At 38.1% G+C, this 17,774-nt stretch overlaps 2 protein-coding genes across 2 annotated transcripts; one reads left to right on the top strand and one right to left on the bottom strand.

Annotated features, from left to right (window-relative positions):
* Nucleotides 1-432: 432 nt before the first annotated feature.
* Nucleotides 433-3,593, top strand: LOC144665570 (acyl-CoA desaturase-like). Its single transcript, XM_078526821.1, has 2 exons — nt 433-965; nt 1,851-3,593. Exons 1-2 carry the CDS (start codon nt 436-438, stop codon nt 2,290-2,292), a joined length of 972 nt encoding a protein of 323 aa, XP_078382947.1. The 5' UTR covers nt 433-435; the 3' UTR covers nt 2,293-3,593.
* Nucleotides 3,594-6,312: 2,719 nt separating this feature from the next.
* On the bottom strand, nt 6,313-15,580 carry LOC144666166 (uncharacterized). The gene is made up of 4 exons (XM_078527532.1): nt 15,513-15,580; nt 11,403-11,481; nt 9,395-9,612; nt 6,313-7,399 (listed from the first exon to the last, which is right to left on the bottom strand). The coding sequence occupies exons 2-4, from the start codon at nt 11,461-11,463 to the stop codon at nt 7,322-7,324; spliced, it is 357 nt and encodes a 118-aa protein (XP_078383658.1). The 5' UTR covers nt 11,464-11,481; nt 15,513-15,580; the 3' UTR covers nt 6,313-7,321.
* Between the last annotated feature and the right edge of the window lie 2,194 nt (nt 15,581-17,774).

The following is a 17,774-nucleotide window of genomic DNA, read 5'->3' as shown; positions in this document are numbered from 1 at the left end:
AAAGAAGCCCCCATCTCTTGCATTTGTGTTAACTTTATTTATATCTTTGAAAAGAGCGAGTTTTTAGGTATGGTTTATTTTTGACCTTATAGCAGTTCTAATACCTTAACAGGAAAGTGCAAAGCAGTTTTAAATTCCCTTGGATGCAAGAACATTATTTTTCGCGCTTTTCGTCGCGGGCTTTTAATATGTCTAGACGACCAAACCTCTGCTAAGACAGTTGCTTCATGCAAATTTTCAGTCTCTGAAACATCATGATGAAAAGATTTCAAAAGACTAAGAGAATTTTGAAGTAAATTTTTATCTTTGTGGGGAATTTTTTGGTCTGTTACAACGCTTTAAATTTATTTACGAGGTTCTTTTATATAGCTATTGGCGGGTTGAATCTTGTTTACTTTTTTTGAACCACAATATTTATACCGCTGCGGGTTTTCTATGGCTCCAAGAAGTGCCACTGTTACTCAAACAGAAACCATTGACACAGAAACGAAGACTTCCGGCCATGAACAAAAACGCCCGCAGCGACAAATCGTGTGGCTAAATGTTTATTTCATGGTAGTGCTCCACCTCATGGCAATATACGGCATTTATCTCATCCCCGGGGCAAACCCACGGACTTGGTTATGGACTTGGCTGTGCCACTTTGTCGGCGCTTTTGGCATAACTGTCGGAGTACACAGACTCTGGTCTCACCGATCGTACAAAGCAGGCTGGCCTTTGAGGCTGGCGCTTATGTTGATGAATTGCATCGCTTCACAAAACGACATCTTTGAATGGGCGCGCGACCACCGCGTTCACCACAAATATTCCGAGACCGACGCAGATCCGCACAACGCGAAGAGAGGGTTTTTCTTCTCTCATGTTGGATGGCTGATGGTGAAAAAACATCCTGATGTTATAAAGAAGGGAAAGCAACTGGATCTGAGCGATTTGTACGAAGATAAAATCGTCATGTTTCAAAGAAGGTAATTTAATATATGCATATACCGTTATAATTGTCTGGTTGGGGGATGGGGTGAGGGTGCGCTCTCAGCCCCTTTGTTCTATCTTTAACAAGAAAAAAAACATGTCCTGGATGGAATCAAGAGAGGATAATCCCATTATCCTCTCTTGATGGAATACATTCACCATCATCCACTTTAAAACCAAACTACACCCTAAAAAGGTTGACTTGGAAAAAAATAATTCGTGCAAACTGCTTGTAATTGACTAAGGTGGGAAGCATAATTAGTGAAATTAGTGAAATTAGTGCATTAGTGAAACCATGCTTTAAGGTGTTCCTATGTGTAGAAAACGTAAGGCCAAAAGGGCTGAAAATTTCCATCCGCCACCGCCACACTCCTTGAGAGCCTCCCGGGGGGGGGGGGGGAGGGGGGTCCATGTTCCCTTGTTCCCATCAAAACCTTTCATGTGTTCGGGTGTTTCGAAAAATATTAATTATTATATTTAGATTTCGGTGTACCCTGTTCCCTAAACTATGCTTTTGTTTCTGTGTTTCAGTTGTATATTCCTTTTGCTCCCATGTTCCCAAAAAGTTTATGGTCTTAGATAGATAGATAGATAGACAACTTTATTTAAAGAGGATAGCACATAACAGACATTCTGTAAAACCTGTGGCCCTCTATTTTTGTAAAAATTACAATTACTAAAAATATAAAACTAATTAAATTAATCTAAATAAATTTATTACAAAAATATAAAAACTCTAAAATTACAAACAGTTCCCTTGTTTCCTGAAACTCCTGGGGAGCCTCCCCCCCCCCCATCTCCCTGCTTTTTGAGTACTTGACAAGCAATATGGTGATATTGCAATGAGAATTTATGTAATAATCTTTTCCTTTCTATTTCAGACACTACAAGCTTCTCAGTACAATCTTCAATATCATAATGCCAATTGTGGTTCCTTGGTACTTCTGGAATGAAAGCATCTGGAATGGGTTTTTCATTTGTTATGCATTCCGTTATGCCTTCACCCTTAACGCGACATGGTGCGTTAACAGTTTTGCCCATATTTGGGGATCACGGCCTTATGATGAGAACATTAATCCTTCAGAGAACTTCTCTGTCGTCCTAGCAACTGGTGGTGAAGGTTTCCACAATTTTCATCACACCTTTCCTCAGGACTATGCCACAAGTGAATTGGGTTCACCAATGAATCCTTCTAAATGGTTCATTGACCTGTGTGCAATGTTTGGACTGGCATATGATTTAAAAACAATTTCCAAGGAGGCCATCCTGAAGCGGAGAATGCGTACTGGAGACTTGCAACACCTTAAACACCATGAAGATTAGACTGTTGCGAAAATGAATTGCCAGTCATAATTGTAATATATGCTCATTCCTGATTTGGCCCAGAGTTTGTGATGTTCAAAGATTTTATCATTTATCCCATAACACAAGAAAATAATATAATTTTCTGTACAAATTAATTTGTATATAGGAAAGTGGTACCTTTCATCAGTTGGGCTCAACTGCAAGCTTGTGCAAAACCAATTTTTAAAATTTAACTTCCACGAATATCAGCAACAACCTCAGTGAATTTGAAACAGCTTAATTAGTTAATCCATAGATTAACTTTATGGATTCTTAGTTATTTTGTACGGTTTGCGATATTAATGCAGACTGCAGACTTTTTAAGTGTATTTAAAATGGCATTACCATTAGTAGGCTTAAACCGGAGTACTATAATTCAGGCTAACTGGAGTGCCAGTCTGCAGGTCTGCAGTCTGCTTTTGTCGCACATCATATTTGATATGAGTGTCTGGGTTCACTCTTTCATGTATGTTTACTTTGGGCTTATTGTGTGTTTATACTGGCCGGGCTTTGCCCAATTGGAAGAAGTTGTGCTGGTTTATATGTCATGATTTGGGGTTGACATCACAGAGCCATATAGGGACCATTGTAGCTCATTGAGTCTGTCCCGGGGGGGGGGGGGGGTACTCCCTAAAATTTACCACGGGGGTGTGCCGCTGAGTCTCTTGACCTGTTCCAGAGAAAAAAAGCTGAATGTGCGACCCTGTTCCGGACAAACATTGCAAAATAGGTACCCTGTTCCAGACAATATCCACAATGGAAATATATGTAGATAGATATAAAAACACTAGCATATACATCACAAAGCGCTCACTCTGGCTCACTTGACTTCTTCTGTGGCTCGGAGATAAAGCGATTAGAGGAGTGGAGTTTAATAGCTAACTTTGATCGCGTTTAGTCTGGATTCTGGGGGAAAAAACGACCCTGTTCCAGAGTCAAAAGGGTGATTTTTATACCCTGTTCCTGAGTCAAAAGGATGATTTTTATACCCTGTTCCAGAGTCAGAGAGGCGAAAAGCATACCCTGTTGAGCGGCACATACCCGTATAGCCCTTATATGGGAGTACCCCCCCCCCTCGGGGTGTCTGTCCAGTAGGATCCACTACTACTAAAAAAAATAAGATAGTTATTTAATTGGGATTAAATCCCAGCATAACATAAGAGCATGCAATAAGAATTTTGGATTCAGATCAGTCATAATAATATAATTGTCAAAACTAGGACATACTGTACATTATAGATAATCCTTTTGATAATAAAAAGGTTATATTGATTGAGCAATCTGATTGTTTATTTCTGCAGTGAACTTATATATTTTCTCTTGTTATATTTTTTAAACTGTTCAACCCTTCTAAAAAAGCCATAAGAGTCTTGAAGACTAGTGACTGAGCATTAACAAGACAATTTCATTTCTGTTACTTCGCTTTTGTCCCTTTTTTTGTAGGAAGATGAAAAGCCTGATGAAAAGAGATGATTTTGTTTTTCAATGCTCTTGTGGTCCCCTTTTATTCATACCATACCAAATTTTTACCAAACTATGGCAGAGTTTATGACCCATTTGGGGCCACACATACATATATATAGCTTATAAAGTGAATTCCCATCCCATCCTCCCTCTCCACCCTGTGGTGTACCAGCTGTACCACCAGGGTCTGGAAGGGTATTTTCGGGATCCGGAATTTGACGAAAATATGTTGCAGGGTTTGGGAAAACGCAAAATATTTTGACGGGATTCGGGATTTGACTTCTCTTCAGGAAGTGGGATTCACCAAAATTTGGGCATGGGATGCGGGGTTTTTTGCCTGTCTGTCGGGAATTCGGGAAATCGTCACGACCCAAATAGACGTTCTAGCTGCAAAAGCTAATCAACCAGGCGAGCGCTCAGTGGTTTCTCGCTTTAGACCAAACTATAGATAAGACGTGGTTGAGGTTGTTCCTGTAAACTTTCTATCAAGGACAGTGGGTACGCTAACAGGACGAACCTCTTCCCCAGGGCAATTTTCCTCCCGCTCTGAAGGGAACAGCGCCCTGTGGACGAGGTTGTTACAAAACGACCCATCACGTCGGTCTTACAAGCTGTCATATCAAGCTCTTTCATCATACTGAGGTTTGAAAAGCTATTTCAATCCAAAGGGCAAATCCACACCTTACATTTATTAGCTTTTGGAGAAATAAGTATTTTTTAATGTCTTTTTGGGGAAAGAAAAAACAGGATTCGGGATAGCGATTTAAAATTTGTGGGATTCAGGATTTTCTTAAAAATGGAGCGGGAATGCGGGATCAGGACCCCCTTCCAGACCCTGTACCACCTCGGTTCTCGTTGGTCAAAACCTAATTGCTCAGTATAATATTAAATTTCTGCCCGGTCAAGCACAGGTGGAGAGTATTTTACAAAAAGTCTGCAACAAAGATTTTTTTTTCTTTAGGGACCATTCATTATTTATGCCAGATGGTGGGCTGGCAAGAATATAACTGGCACCAGGGAAGTTTCCTCCTCTTTTTCTTCACTCTCAGAGGACTCTATTAAATTAAAGCTATTGTAGTGTACAAGAACAATGTCCTCCTCCCCAAGGGGTACTCCATATAATGGCCTATACGGGGAGGCTCCGCACGAAAGGGGTACCTTTTTTAGGCTTCAGGTATATAAAAGGGTAGGGATTTCACAAGTTTAAGTATATGAAAGGGTATGTAAATCCGTCATTTAGGTTTTTAAAAGAGCCTTGAATTAAAATATTTCGAACAGACGCACTTTATGGCTGTATTATTTTAATTTATAAAGCACAACATGAAAATGACAAGGTATACGAAAGGGGTACAATTTCTGTGAAAATGGTATATAAAAGGGTAAGGGGTAAGAGCTTGGGGCGGAGCCTCCCCGTATAAAACTTTTTTGAGTGCCCCCCCCCCCCCCCCGGGTTCTCACAGTTACTTTCTCCCTCACCAGTGTTGGACTGACATGTGGGGCCGCTCGTAGACGGAAAGCTTCAAAACGTGCAAACAGGTGAATAAAATTAAGCTTACGTTTATATTGAGTGTTCGCTTGTTCAGCTGTTAATAGCTTTTTTTTTATTTTCACGACTTTCATACCTTTCATTGCATACAACTGTCAGCGTTATTCTCTTCGAACGCCAAGATTTGCTCGATTATGAGGAACGTTTTCGTTTTGCAAGCCAAATTATTAAGCTTCGCGCTGTACATAAGTTATTAAGCATCGACAATTTTCAGAAAATTTTGCCCTCTATGTCATAAACAAGTAATCACATGTGTCCTCGTAAAATTAAGGATTAATATCACTTGTGTTTTCAGAAGTTGTAGAAATTGCCCTCGTCGCTTCGCGACTCTGGCAATTTCTACAATTTCTGAAAACACGCGTGATATTAATCCTTCATTTTACTCGGCCCCATGCAATTACCTATACTAATTTCAAAATTAATCCACAAAGGCAAGTCGCCAGAGAAAATGGATTTCAAAAGTAGCTAAAAGTGCAGAAGATAGTGTAACGAAATTAAAGGGACTGTGTCATTGATTTTAGCCAAATTTAAGCATGATAAAAAGTTCATTAAATTCGGTAAAATATAAAAAAAATAACTACTTCAAACAGTGAAGGGACATTTCATAAACACTGCAAATACAAAAGAAGGTACGGATGGCCAAAACTGACGAAGATTGAAACGGATTGCGATTTGGGTTTTTGAATTGTTGGGCTGGACAGTTTTCAAAGTTAATCTTGTTTGCTTATAACTGTTGTAACTTTAATTTATAGCTCCCGGGAAACAAGTTTGGCTGCAATGAAGCTATGATTTTGTTTATTAGATCCATAGAAGTTATTTCTTTGCAAACATTAAGTTTCATAGTGAGTATTTGGCACAGCTTAACAAAAGAAACTTATCTCAGCCGTGACACAGTTTGTTTAAGAAAATACGTAAATTGACCCATCCCATTCTTCTGAAAAGAGTAAACAAACAAGAAATCAAACAAACACTTGCAACACAATCAGGGTTTTTATTTTCTGCTTATTGTTCAAGTGTGTCTATTGGTGTTTTCAAAGTAGTGCTTTAAAATTGTTGTACTAATATAGCGTATCAACAAAGCACAGACAAAACTAGGAAATAATCAAGTGATAAAACAAAAACCTTATCTATGGAAAATGACCTTATTCTAAACTGATAGCCACAAGGACAGGCACAAGTGTAATCATGACTGGATAAGAAAAACGAACAGACTAATAGGCCATTTCCGAGTTACCATTTGCCTCTGTTTCAAAACGAGTCTACGTGCTAAACCATTCAAATAAAAATGATTTTGATTTGCATGAAAATGGACCTGTAGGTGAAACTCATTTCCATATGAGTTGTAGGGCATGGAGTTCCCGGTGTTGTAGTCTGGTCTTTGCCCGTTGTATTGTGCTTACTGTGAAATGCTCGGAGATATTAGCTGTATAAGCCACTCTTCAAATCCGAGGGTAAACAAAGTGATGATGATGATGATGAATGGCTTCGCACGTAGACTCGTTTTGAAACAGAGGTTAAAGGTGACTGGGAAATGGCCTACATTCTTTTCATGCACATCTCACAAGAAAGGGGCCTGGGTTCAATTACCGGACCCGGCGTCATATGTGGGTTGAGTTTGTTGTTGGTTCTCGCCTTGCTCCGAGGGGTTTTCTCCGAGTTCTCCGGTTTCCCTCCCTGCTTAAAGAAACCAACATGCTAAATTCAAATTCAATCTGTAATAGAGGACCCGCATAGGGCTGATGCGGCTTCCTCTCTAAATATAGTAATTTTTTAAAAAAGCACGAAAACAAGAAAACAAAATTGTTCGTTCTTCTTCTGCTAATGCTAATGCTCCTAGCGAAGAAAGCGCAAGAAGAATGAGTGTGATCGTTATTCTTATCGGCCTTGTTGGCTTATACTTGTGCTTGTGCTCATGCTTGTGTTTAAACCCAATTAAGCCTGATGTGTTTTGAGTATGCAGATGACGTCATGTGCTAATCGAACACAGCACCGCTGATCTTAAGCATCGTGTTGCTGTTGACGTCGTGCAATTTTAAGAAAGCGTTTGAATGGAGTGCCACGGCGCCAACCACCAGACTGTTAAAAAAAAACAAGAGAAAACATTCAGCAAAGACTCAACAACCGTCAATGGCACATCAACAGGAGACAGAAGGTTTTCACGATTTTACATAATAACAATAGACCTGTATACATATCGCCGATAAAAAAATTAAAAAATAAAACTTAAGGTAAAAGCCAGCCAAGGTAAAGACCAGCCACGAAAGTATTCATTAACAATTTAGACCAGCCACGAAAGTATTCATTAACAATTTAGACCAGCCACGAAAGTATTCATTAACAATTTACACGTTACGCAATTGGGAATGCTTACGCGATGTAAGGCCAGATTGCACCATCATTTCGACGCAACGGGACTTCGAACGCAATGTTCGACGAGTTAGCTTCACCGAAAGGTCTTTGATGAGTCTCTTGGCGGAGACGAAACATGCGTGTCAGACCAGCCACGAAAGTATTAAGGTAAAAGCTGTTAAAATTGATGCTAAACATTTTCGATCTGTTCGATCACTCATTTCGCCCACTCATGGTTAAAAAGAAGAATAAAAGAAGCATTATAGACATTCTACATTGCACGCTACCGTCCTGAACTTAACAAACAAGTGCAATCACTGGACCTCACCTTGTTCCCCATGGGAACAGGTATTACATAACTGGTGTTATCTGAACTATAAGAACGTTGAGCGTATACAGATTTTTTTCACTCTGATGATGATCGAACAGATCGAAAACGTTTAGCATCAATTTTAACAGCTTTTACCTTAAGTTTTATTTTTTAACAATGGACCTATTCTGATAACGTGGTTTGTTTGTTGTCCCATTTCAGACCATGTGATGAGATAATTTTCCTTTTGAATTTAATCATATATATTCATATGCTTGTGTAAATTTCAAACAAAGAACATACCTGGTCCGGAGGAAATGGGAGTTAGAATTATTGTCATGTAAAGACAACTATCGCTGGCAAAGTCCATTGTTTGACATAACTTTTTTTCCTCTAGTGGTAAAATTAGCAGTTGGAACGGTACAGTTGCGAGCTCTGATTTTTTTCAACAGGATTAAAACATGTTTTATAGTTATCTAGTAAGAAACAGTATCAGCGGTTCCACATTTTTCCTCTTTCAGCCTAGCTTTCCAGGAAAAATACAGGCGAGAAAACTTGGGACAACTTCAATTCCATCTGTACTAGACTGACATCAAGATAAGGTTTTGCAATTTTTGACAAAATTTCTTTAATAATTAGAACGTTTTTCCTCTACGATCCTCTAGTGTTGTAATAATTCGACGATGCATTATTTCATAAGCGATTTACAAGAGGCAAACTTTAAGAACTAACAGGTCGCTCTCATTTGGCATTCTCGCAACTAGATTGTGCGACCTTTTCACTGCGCTTTACAAGAGTTAAAAGCGATTTTAATCGTGAAAATGTTAATTTTCGCTCGTAGAACAAAGCTAACAGAAAAGGCCTACTCTGGGACCCAAAGTCGCCGTAACTTTGGGCGACTTAAGGCGACTTTAGGCGATTTTAGCTTATTTTGTCCAAAATTACGGGCGATTTTGGGCGACTTTAGGCAATTTTAGGTGACCGACTTAAGTACAGTTGTGGTATACATGTACATGGGAATCATCATGGTACACCATAAAGCATTGTTACAGAAAATATCTATACTATTTAAAGCGACTTAGAGCGACTTTGGGCGACTTAAGGCGACTTTGGGCGACTTTAGGCGATTTGGGGTCCCAGAGTAGGCCTCAGAAAAAAAAGAATGTATGATAAAACGATAAATATTCGACAATTTAGGATCATTTTATTTGTATTTTCAGTCGTTTATAAAGCGTTGGCTGAGAAAGTGGCGCGGGTTTTATCAAACAAATGATCACTAAGCCAAGTAATGCGAAACAAAAGCAAACGCGAATTTTAAAGTTCTAACCTTAAGTGGCGAAATTCAGCCCGGGCTGAAATTCGCCACTTAAGGTTAGAGCCATGTAATCGGCCCTAAAAGCTCCGTAACTCACCGAAGTGGGGCACTGGTTAGCTGTGTAACCACAGCACTTATAGCTTTGCCAGAAGTTGTTAATGCCTTTATAATGATCCTTGCAGTTTTGGTCCAACGCGGCACTTCCGGCATGGTTAGAGTAACATCCGTAACAGCCATTGTACACACATGTTCGGGTGAGAAAGCTGCCACGTGCTGAAAATGGCACTGCTATATCACAGAGATCCCCGGCACTCGCTACAGAGAGAGATGGCCGTTAGAAGTCTTGTTTGCATGACAGAAAGCCTGAGTTTTTATCGTTTTTACCCCGGGGGAGGGGGTAGGGTAGGGCACTCTGTATATTTTTGGGTGGGGATGTGCCGCTGGGACTCAGATACCCTTACCCTATACCAGACCATGTTCAGCTGATTTTGCAACCCTATACTAGACTAAACACCGAAAATCCCTACCCTATCCCAGACTTGTTGTTTATGAGAACTGTATCATTATTAGCGTTTTTGTAATGGAAAACCATCTGTCAACAACGTTGCCGCGATGATTTTATTTACGTTTAGGAAAGCCTCTTTCTCTTCTGAGTTTCTATTCCTATTCTAAAATTAATTCTTCATACCACTGATCAGTTTCCCGGCAAATGACACCCTATTCTAGACCAAATTTTTAAAACTCTCTGATTTCTATATCCTATCCCAGACTAAACTGATTGAAAACCATACCCTTCACAGCAGCACATACCTATATAGCTCATATATGGGAGTGCCCTCCCCGGGCGTTTTCAGTGTTGTTTCGTTTTGAAAAGACGAGTTTGTTTTAACCAACGTAAAAGACGAACTTGTAATTGACGACCGATATAATACAGGGAATCTTTTCAAATGCTAAATAACCTTCAAGGTGGTGAATCTATGAATAAACGGGAAAAATTTTACATAGGAACGATTTGTTGAATTTTACATAGGAACGATTTGTTGAATTTTGTGCCATGCTGAAATAGCAAGAATTTCAACATTAAACCAATCATAAATTTTTAATAAAATTCACGAGGTACTTTAAATAAGCATTACATCGAATTTCCCTTTGTCTTAATTCAAACCCCCGTCATTCCAACGAACTCCAGAAAAGCCCAGTATTTAATAACTCCGCAACTAACCCTTTTCTTCACACCAACGAAAAGGTAATACAAAGATATGTTATTAACCAAAATTTCAGCTTCCAAAGAGTATTCAAACACTATGAAATCCTTGTCTGAAGCAGTCCAAAAAATGAGAACCGGCTGCCGCCATCTTGGAGTAAATTAGCAGCCTGGCGATGTATGCGTGTCGTCAATGAGCTCAACTATCTCTTGCGCTTTATTTTGTGCAAAATGATGCTGTACAAATGATGCTGTACAAAGAGGCATTTCGAAAAACATGCCAATACAAAATTAACAAGTAGTGTCAAGTAATTAAAAAACGATTAAAGCTCTTACGTTAAACAATCTAGTAACTTGAGACTTTCGAAAACATTTGAAAACATTTGACTTTTTTAATTTAAAGGCTAGTTGCAAATGTAACTATTGCATTTTATAGATTCTAGCGACTTATTTTTAGCATAATTATCATTTTTCAAGTTTTTAATCCTGGGTGTAACATTTAGTGTGTGTGGGTTAAAGCATTTTTACATTTTAAAATTTTTTACTCATAAGATATTGTACTCTAGCTATTTTAAAATTTTTAATTATTTTTATTATTTTTTACTTATACTAGTTTCTATTGTTTTTTATAATGTATTTTAATTATTTTCATGCGCATTTAACATGAGCCTCTGGCTTGGATATAGAGGGCAACCTCATCCCGCGCATGACATTAATAAATTGATTGATTGATTCCTGCCAAACTTCAGGTTGAGCTCTTTGACGTCACACATACATCGCAAAGCTGCTCAATTTTCTCCTTTAACCTTATGTAGGCTTCCTGATCATTTTTGTTTTCAATTTTTTATAATGAACGGCTGTGTATAACTAATCTAACGAGTATCAATGGCATTTAGTTTACCTTGCATGCACAGAATTGCCATTATCAGGAAAAGCACAGATATCGCCGTGTTAGCCGCCATTTCACTCTTGTTCAGTCACTGAAAATAAAACAGCATTAGTTCTGTTGAAAAACACCGTTAATGCTGATTAAAGCTTCTGGGTGCCGAAAATATCGCGATCGCAGTGTAAAATTGGTTTGTTAAGATACCGTAAAATTCCGATGATAAGCCCCCCCGGTTATAAGCCCCCCTCTGCTGAATGACAGTACTGAACAGGGCTAAAATGTTGCTTTATTATGTGTTTCAGTTTAACCTAAAACGTATTTCGATCAACACTCCCGTGGCTCGTTTCGAAAGGTTTTTTTATTCTGCTTATAAGCCCTCCCAAATAAAAGCCCCTCCGCTTAAAAACCCACCCAGAACCCCTTACGAAGTTGTATAAGCCCAGGGCTTATAATCGGAATTTTACGGTATTCCGTCTCGTGATCGTTTCAACAGGATCGTTTTTGGCGAAGTAATATGTTGTAGCACTTGCAAACAACAAACCTCCTCTCTCCAGAACGCCACTAGTAAAGGTCCGCAAACTGTTTAGATCGTTTTTGAAGTTATCTTTGACATTGGTGACTTCAGAGCCTCATTTTATGCCCTCTGACGACAAAAGAGCTACACAAGAAGCAAGGGTCAAGAAGCACCATGAAATAGAATCGTCTGAACTGTCCTTAAAGGGTAGTGCAAAATGCAATATGGCCAATCAGTTGACACTGTTGTAATAATTTCGCTTGAGAATAAGTCCAATGAGTTCACTTTTCAGTTTGAAAAGCTGTTTTATGTTTACTTGTAAGATGTTGAAAGACCGATCGTGATACATTTGGATTTTGGTGAAGCAAATTACAAAATCATGTGACAACCTATATACAGGAGAAGGATTTCCCTTATTGAAACATCACACACACGGCCGATCAGCTGACGTTAGAGTGCAGGTGTTAAGTTAAGGAAGATAATTTTTAATCATTTGAACCGTTGTTTTTATTCTAACTCTTGCTAATTGAATTTTAAAAATACTTTTGAAGCAGCCAACGTGATATTTTTACTTTTCGTGCAAACGCATGTAACATGATACTTTTGTTTTCCTCTTTGACCGCTGGGACGCAGGAAAGTCTAATTGGATTAATTTGTGGTTTTTACGAAGCCACGGATTTTATTAGTATCCTACCGCATTGAAAAGCACACGACGTTAGGCTTTGATACAAAATTCTAAACAAGTCCCTCTTATTTTAATTTTCGTTGGTTTGGATTTCAGTAAGACATTGAAACAGAAAACGTAATACATTTCACGTTCTGTTCAAACAAATGTAACACGATACTTTTGTTTTTTGTCTAAAATGTATGTAACGTGATAGATTTGTTTTCAGCATACAGGGCGACCCCTTAACCGCATCAATTAAAACACAGATATTATCGATTTATCCAAGAAATGGTTTTTCAGATTATGAGATGCAAGGTCACCGTTTCTAAGAAACAGCTTTGCCATATCAAGAATTATTTCACATAAACTGCATTGACATCCAAAAGTCTCATTTTTAAATTAATTTTCGGTTTTAACTTGGCGCCACGGAGTCTACAGGAATCCTCCCGCAGGAAGAAGCACGCGATGTTCGTGAGAGTAATACTCTACGCCATGATACGATTAGAGCAAAGTATTTTGTTTCAGAAAGAATAGTACCACAAGGAGAGCAATTAATTACTGATTAAAAGTTTACACTATAGTGCCTTTAGCGGTTTAGCGGTTTAGGGGTTTAGCAGACGACAGCCCACCAAACCATCACAAAAGTGCATTCTGCACTAAAAATTAAGGCTAAAACTTGTTAAATTAAAGTGATTTCGTTCACTGACAACAGTCGCGAAGAAAAGGATGACGTCTTGTCTGCTGACGAGTTTTTACTGCTGAATGATCGAAACTTAACCTATAAAAAACATTGACTTTGAACATCTAAAGGGAAGATAACCTTAATTTGCGGATAGAAACCAAACTAGGGCTATAAACATCGACTTTTTTGAAGACGCGCGAAAACAACTTGAAAAGGTAAGCCTTGATTTTTCAAGTTTCAATCCATTTCAATCCCAGCCATCCGCAGCCAAAGACGCTTGTTAACAGTTTCAGTGCTCTAATACAGTAAAAACCCGCGTATAAGAACCTAACATTTAAGAACCTGTTGGGCTAAAATTTCATTTTTAACCACCCTCCACATAAGAACCATTTTAGGCTAAAATTCAAAACAGGTTCTTATTTTCAAAAAAGAAAATAATAATCTTCTCAAAAATATAGAATTAAAAAATCTTCTCAAAAATATGTTTATAACACAGTCTGTACACATAGTAGCATAGCATAGTTACATAAAACTTGTCCTCCTTGAATATAATTATTAACTGAGATGAACAGATAAACCTTATGAAATCACAGTACATGAATTCAAAAATAAATCTGCATTCATGTAGTATAGGTTACATACAATACTTTACAATACAATACTTTATTTAAAGTGGGAAACATGCTTAGCTTAGAATAGCTAGTTTACAGATGTTCCACTAAACATTACAGTATAGGTTTGAATTTAACAGAATCAGATTAAAATAGTATAGTATTTTGCTTACCGAAGCCTCCAAGAATACTGTTATTGGACATTAAAGACCAGATCATTTAAAAATTCTACTTTATTTCTTGAACAAAAGTTAAGAACCTAATTAAGATCCTAGTTAGCCTAATTTTACACTAAATATCATTTATATAAGAACCTGTTTAGGCTAACTTGAAAAAACCTAGGTTCTTATACGCGGGTTTTTACTGTATAGCACTTTTTTTTAACAAAAACGACCATTATTTTTAAGTTTCCTGCGACACAAATATAAATTTTGGCTTAAGTTTTTAAAAATCTGATAAAATCCGTGACAAAGCTCCTTTAAAATACTTGGATGAATTTATGCGTTAGGTGCATCGGTCCGAGATATCTTGAAGGGAATTATAAATACAGTAAAAACCCGCGTATAAGAACACCTATTTTGGCGGTTCAGGCTGATTTGGTTCTTATATAAAGGGTTATAATCTGCAAAATCAGCCTGTAAGTGTTCTTAAGTGTTCTTAAAAAGTTTCTACCAATAGCTGAAATCAATATATATGCACACAATTGTATTTTAATTTCAATAAAATTGATAAATCAAGGCAATACTGTACTGTAATTGGGGTGGAACTATTATGAGTGCAATGAAAAGTAGTGTTGATCTTTGATATTTTTCCATTTAAGAACAACTTTCATTTTTCAGGCTGAATGTGTTCTTATATAAATGGTACTTTATTTCCTAACATCAGGCCTGGGTGTTCTTAATCCACTTGTTCTTATACGCGGGTTTTTACTGTAGTCGTAAAACGAGAATTTTGAACATAAAGTTTAAAAAAAAAATTTCGTCATGAGAGAATAAGAACTTACAATAAACGCCTCCTGTCAAAAAGGAGTTTAAAAATGCAATCAGTAAATGCTTTCATGCTTTCACGTTTTTGGATGGGAAGACCTCGCCCAAGATCGCCCCCGTTGGAGACAAAAACGGACCCGTAGCCTCCGCAGAGGAGAGAAGAAGCAACGTCTGGCTTCAGAAGAGCAAAGAAAGAGACTCCATCTGTATCTACACCCTTTCAGTGCAGCCACTGCAAAAGGGACTGCCGCTCCCCGGTCGGACTGCATAGCCACAGCAGGCGCTGTCCCAGCTCCAACAAATAGGATTAGATCCAAGATCATTCGTAATCAAAATATGCCACCAAATGCTTTCGTTGCTTGATAAATACTTATATCGGTAAAACAGACATGAATTGATTTTACTTCTATTCTACGAAGAAAGTTAGTAACTAATTGTATGTTCTTTGCAATTCAATCGTGTTTAAGATCTATTATCTATCGCACTCTCAAGTTGACGGAGACTAACGGTACCTCATTGCTGTGAAATGAGATACTTTAAAGCTTTAAGCTCTTGTTCTCCGATTTGAAAATCCCTATTAAATATATGCATGACACAATGAGCGCTTGTCTTACCATTAACGGCAGTCTGTGCAGTATTTGAGAGACTTCTGAGATTTAACTTACCTCGGATATTCTCTGAATAATTGTAACAATGTTGAATACGGGTAGAGTCCTATCTTAAGTGACCAAAGTCTACAGGGCGGTGATTTGAAAACCAAATTGAGGGTGTAAAGGATGGTAAACATGTGGTCTTATTTTATTGGTTATTGGTGACAATTCGACTCTGGTGATTGGCTGTATTGAAATGGTGAGCACTATTATATGCTTTTTGCCTGGGGATATACGAAAACTCTTCCACGTCGATGACAAAGACGAATGCTTTGGCGAAAATACTGCGCGCAAAATGGTCTTCTCAGGGCATTTGTCACTGACGCATGAGCGACATTGACGTAATGAGTCAGAAATTTCGCCCAAACTCAAACGCACGAGAAATTATATATAACAGCAGAAAAAGATCATAGTACTAGAAACTTTTCATGTCTCAGTGGAAACGGTATTAATTTTCACAAGCACATCAAGTGGCCAAGATCTAAATCGTTAGAATTCACTAATTCTAAATCAAAAATATTAGACAGCTAACACAAATAAAATTCGTAAACGATTTTGAATGGCTTAAAATTGCGAACTATTCGGTATCGATCTTTACATTCTTTACTGAGAAATGTGGCAAATATTGTGCAAATTGCGTTCTCTGCCAAGCTTGGTCAGGTTAAAAGAAACCTTGGGAATTATTCGTAGTATTAGTCTCAGAAAAATATTTCAACGTTAAAACTTAAGTCGTTGAAATAACTTATAATCTTAAATAGTCGACTGGTTTTAGAGTCTTAAATAGTTGACTGGTTTTAGAGTCTTAAATAGTTGACTGGTTTTAGAGTGAAGGAAAGCCTTTTTCCGAACCAAAATGCGATGGACGTTTTTACAGAGACAGCCTTAACTTATGGAGCGTTTGTATTCCTTTTTTTCTCTCGAAATCCAACAAGCAGACGTTATCACAAGGCCACCCAGTCTGAAAACTTTAGATATACCCAATTTATAAAGGTTTGTGTCGGAACGGAACAGTTTTGTTTTAAGTGGTATATATTCGAGACCTTGGTGCGAAGGGCTTACATTCATGAACGAGACACTTCGAATGGTCTTCTCTTCATAAAAGCAGCATCTCGGTATCAGTCCAAGGCATAAACCCAAAATCTACTACAAAAAAATGATTAACGCTGTTGCTCGGTTAAATTATTTCTTGTTAGCCAGCTCGTTAAGCCCGTTTGAGGCGATTTCGGAGAGTAAACGTTTGGACGTTTTCGTATACCTGTACGTTTATAGATATACTCATAGACGTACACTTGTAAGGTGTTCCAAATTCAAGTATTTCATTTTGTCATAGATCTGGCGAAGGTATTAACTTTGTGGACGGTTTACAGTCCCCTTTTTTTCTGGAAGTCCAATAAGCAGCTTTTATAGTACACGTAGGCGGCAATTGTGAGACGAGACTGTTTTGACCACACGCGCGCACTCGCAAGTTGACGGAGACTATCGGTACCTCATTGCTGTGAAATGAGATACTTGAAAGCTTTAAGTACTTGTTCTCCGATTTAAAAATCCCTATTAAATATATGCATTACACAATGAGCGCTTGTCTTACCATTAACGGCAGTCTGTGCAGTATTTGAGAGACTTCTGAGATTTAACTTACCTCGGATATTCTCTGAATAATTGTAACAATGTTGAATACGGGTAGAGTCCTATCTTAAGTGACCAAAGTCTACAGGGCGGTGATTTGAAAACCAAATTGAGGGTGTAAAGGATGGTAAACATGTGGTCTTATTTTATTGGTTATTGGTGACAATTCGACTCTGGTGATTGGCTGTATTGAAATGGTGAGCACTATTATATGCTTTTTGCCTGGGGATATACGAAAACTCTTCCACGTCGATGACAAAGACGAATGCTTTGGCGAAAATACTGCGCGCAAAATGGTCTTCTCAGGGCATTTGTCACTGACGCATGAGCGACATTGACGTAATGAGTCAGAAATTTCGCCCAAACTCAAACGCACGAGAAATTATATATAACAGCAGAAAAAGATCATAGTACTAGAAACTTTTCATGTCTCAGTGGAAACGGTATTAATTTTCACAAGCACATCAAGTGGCCAAGATCTAAATCGTTAGAATTCACTAATTCTAAATCAAAAATATTAGACAGCTAACACAAATAAAATTCGTAAACGATTTTGAATGGCTTAAAATTGCGAACTATTCGGTATCGATCTTTACATTCTTTACTGAGAAATGTGGCAAATATTGTGCAAATTGCGTTCTCTGCCAAGCT

Source organism: Oculina patagonica, chromosome 9 (genome assembly GCF_052425735.1).
Source record: "Oculina patagonica isolate OP01 chromosome 9, crgOcupat, whole genome shotgun sequence".
NCBI lineage: Eukaryota > Metazoa > Cnidaria > Anthozoa > Scleractinia > Oculinidae > Oculina > Oculina patagonica.
The sequence above is the reverse complement of the archived record's forward strand: the minus strand, read 5'-3'. Positions and strand labels throughout refer to the sequence as shown.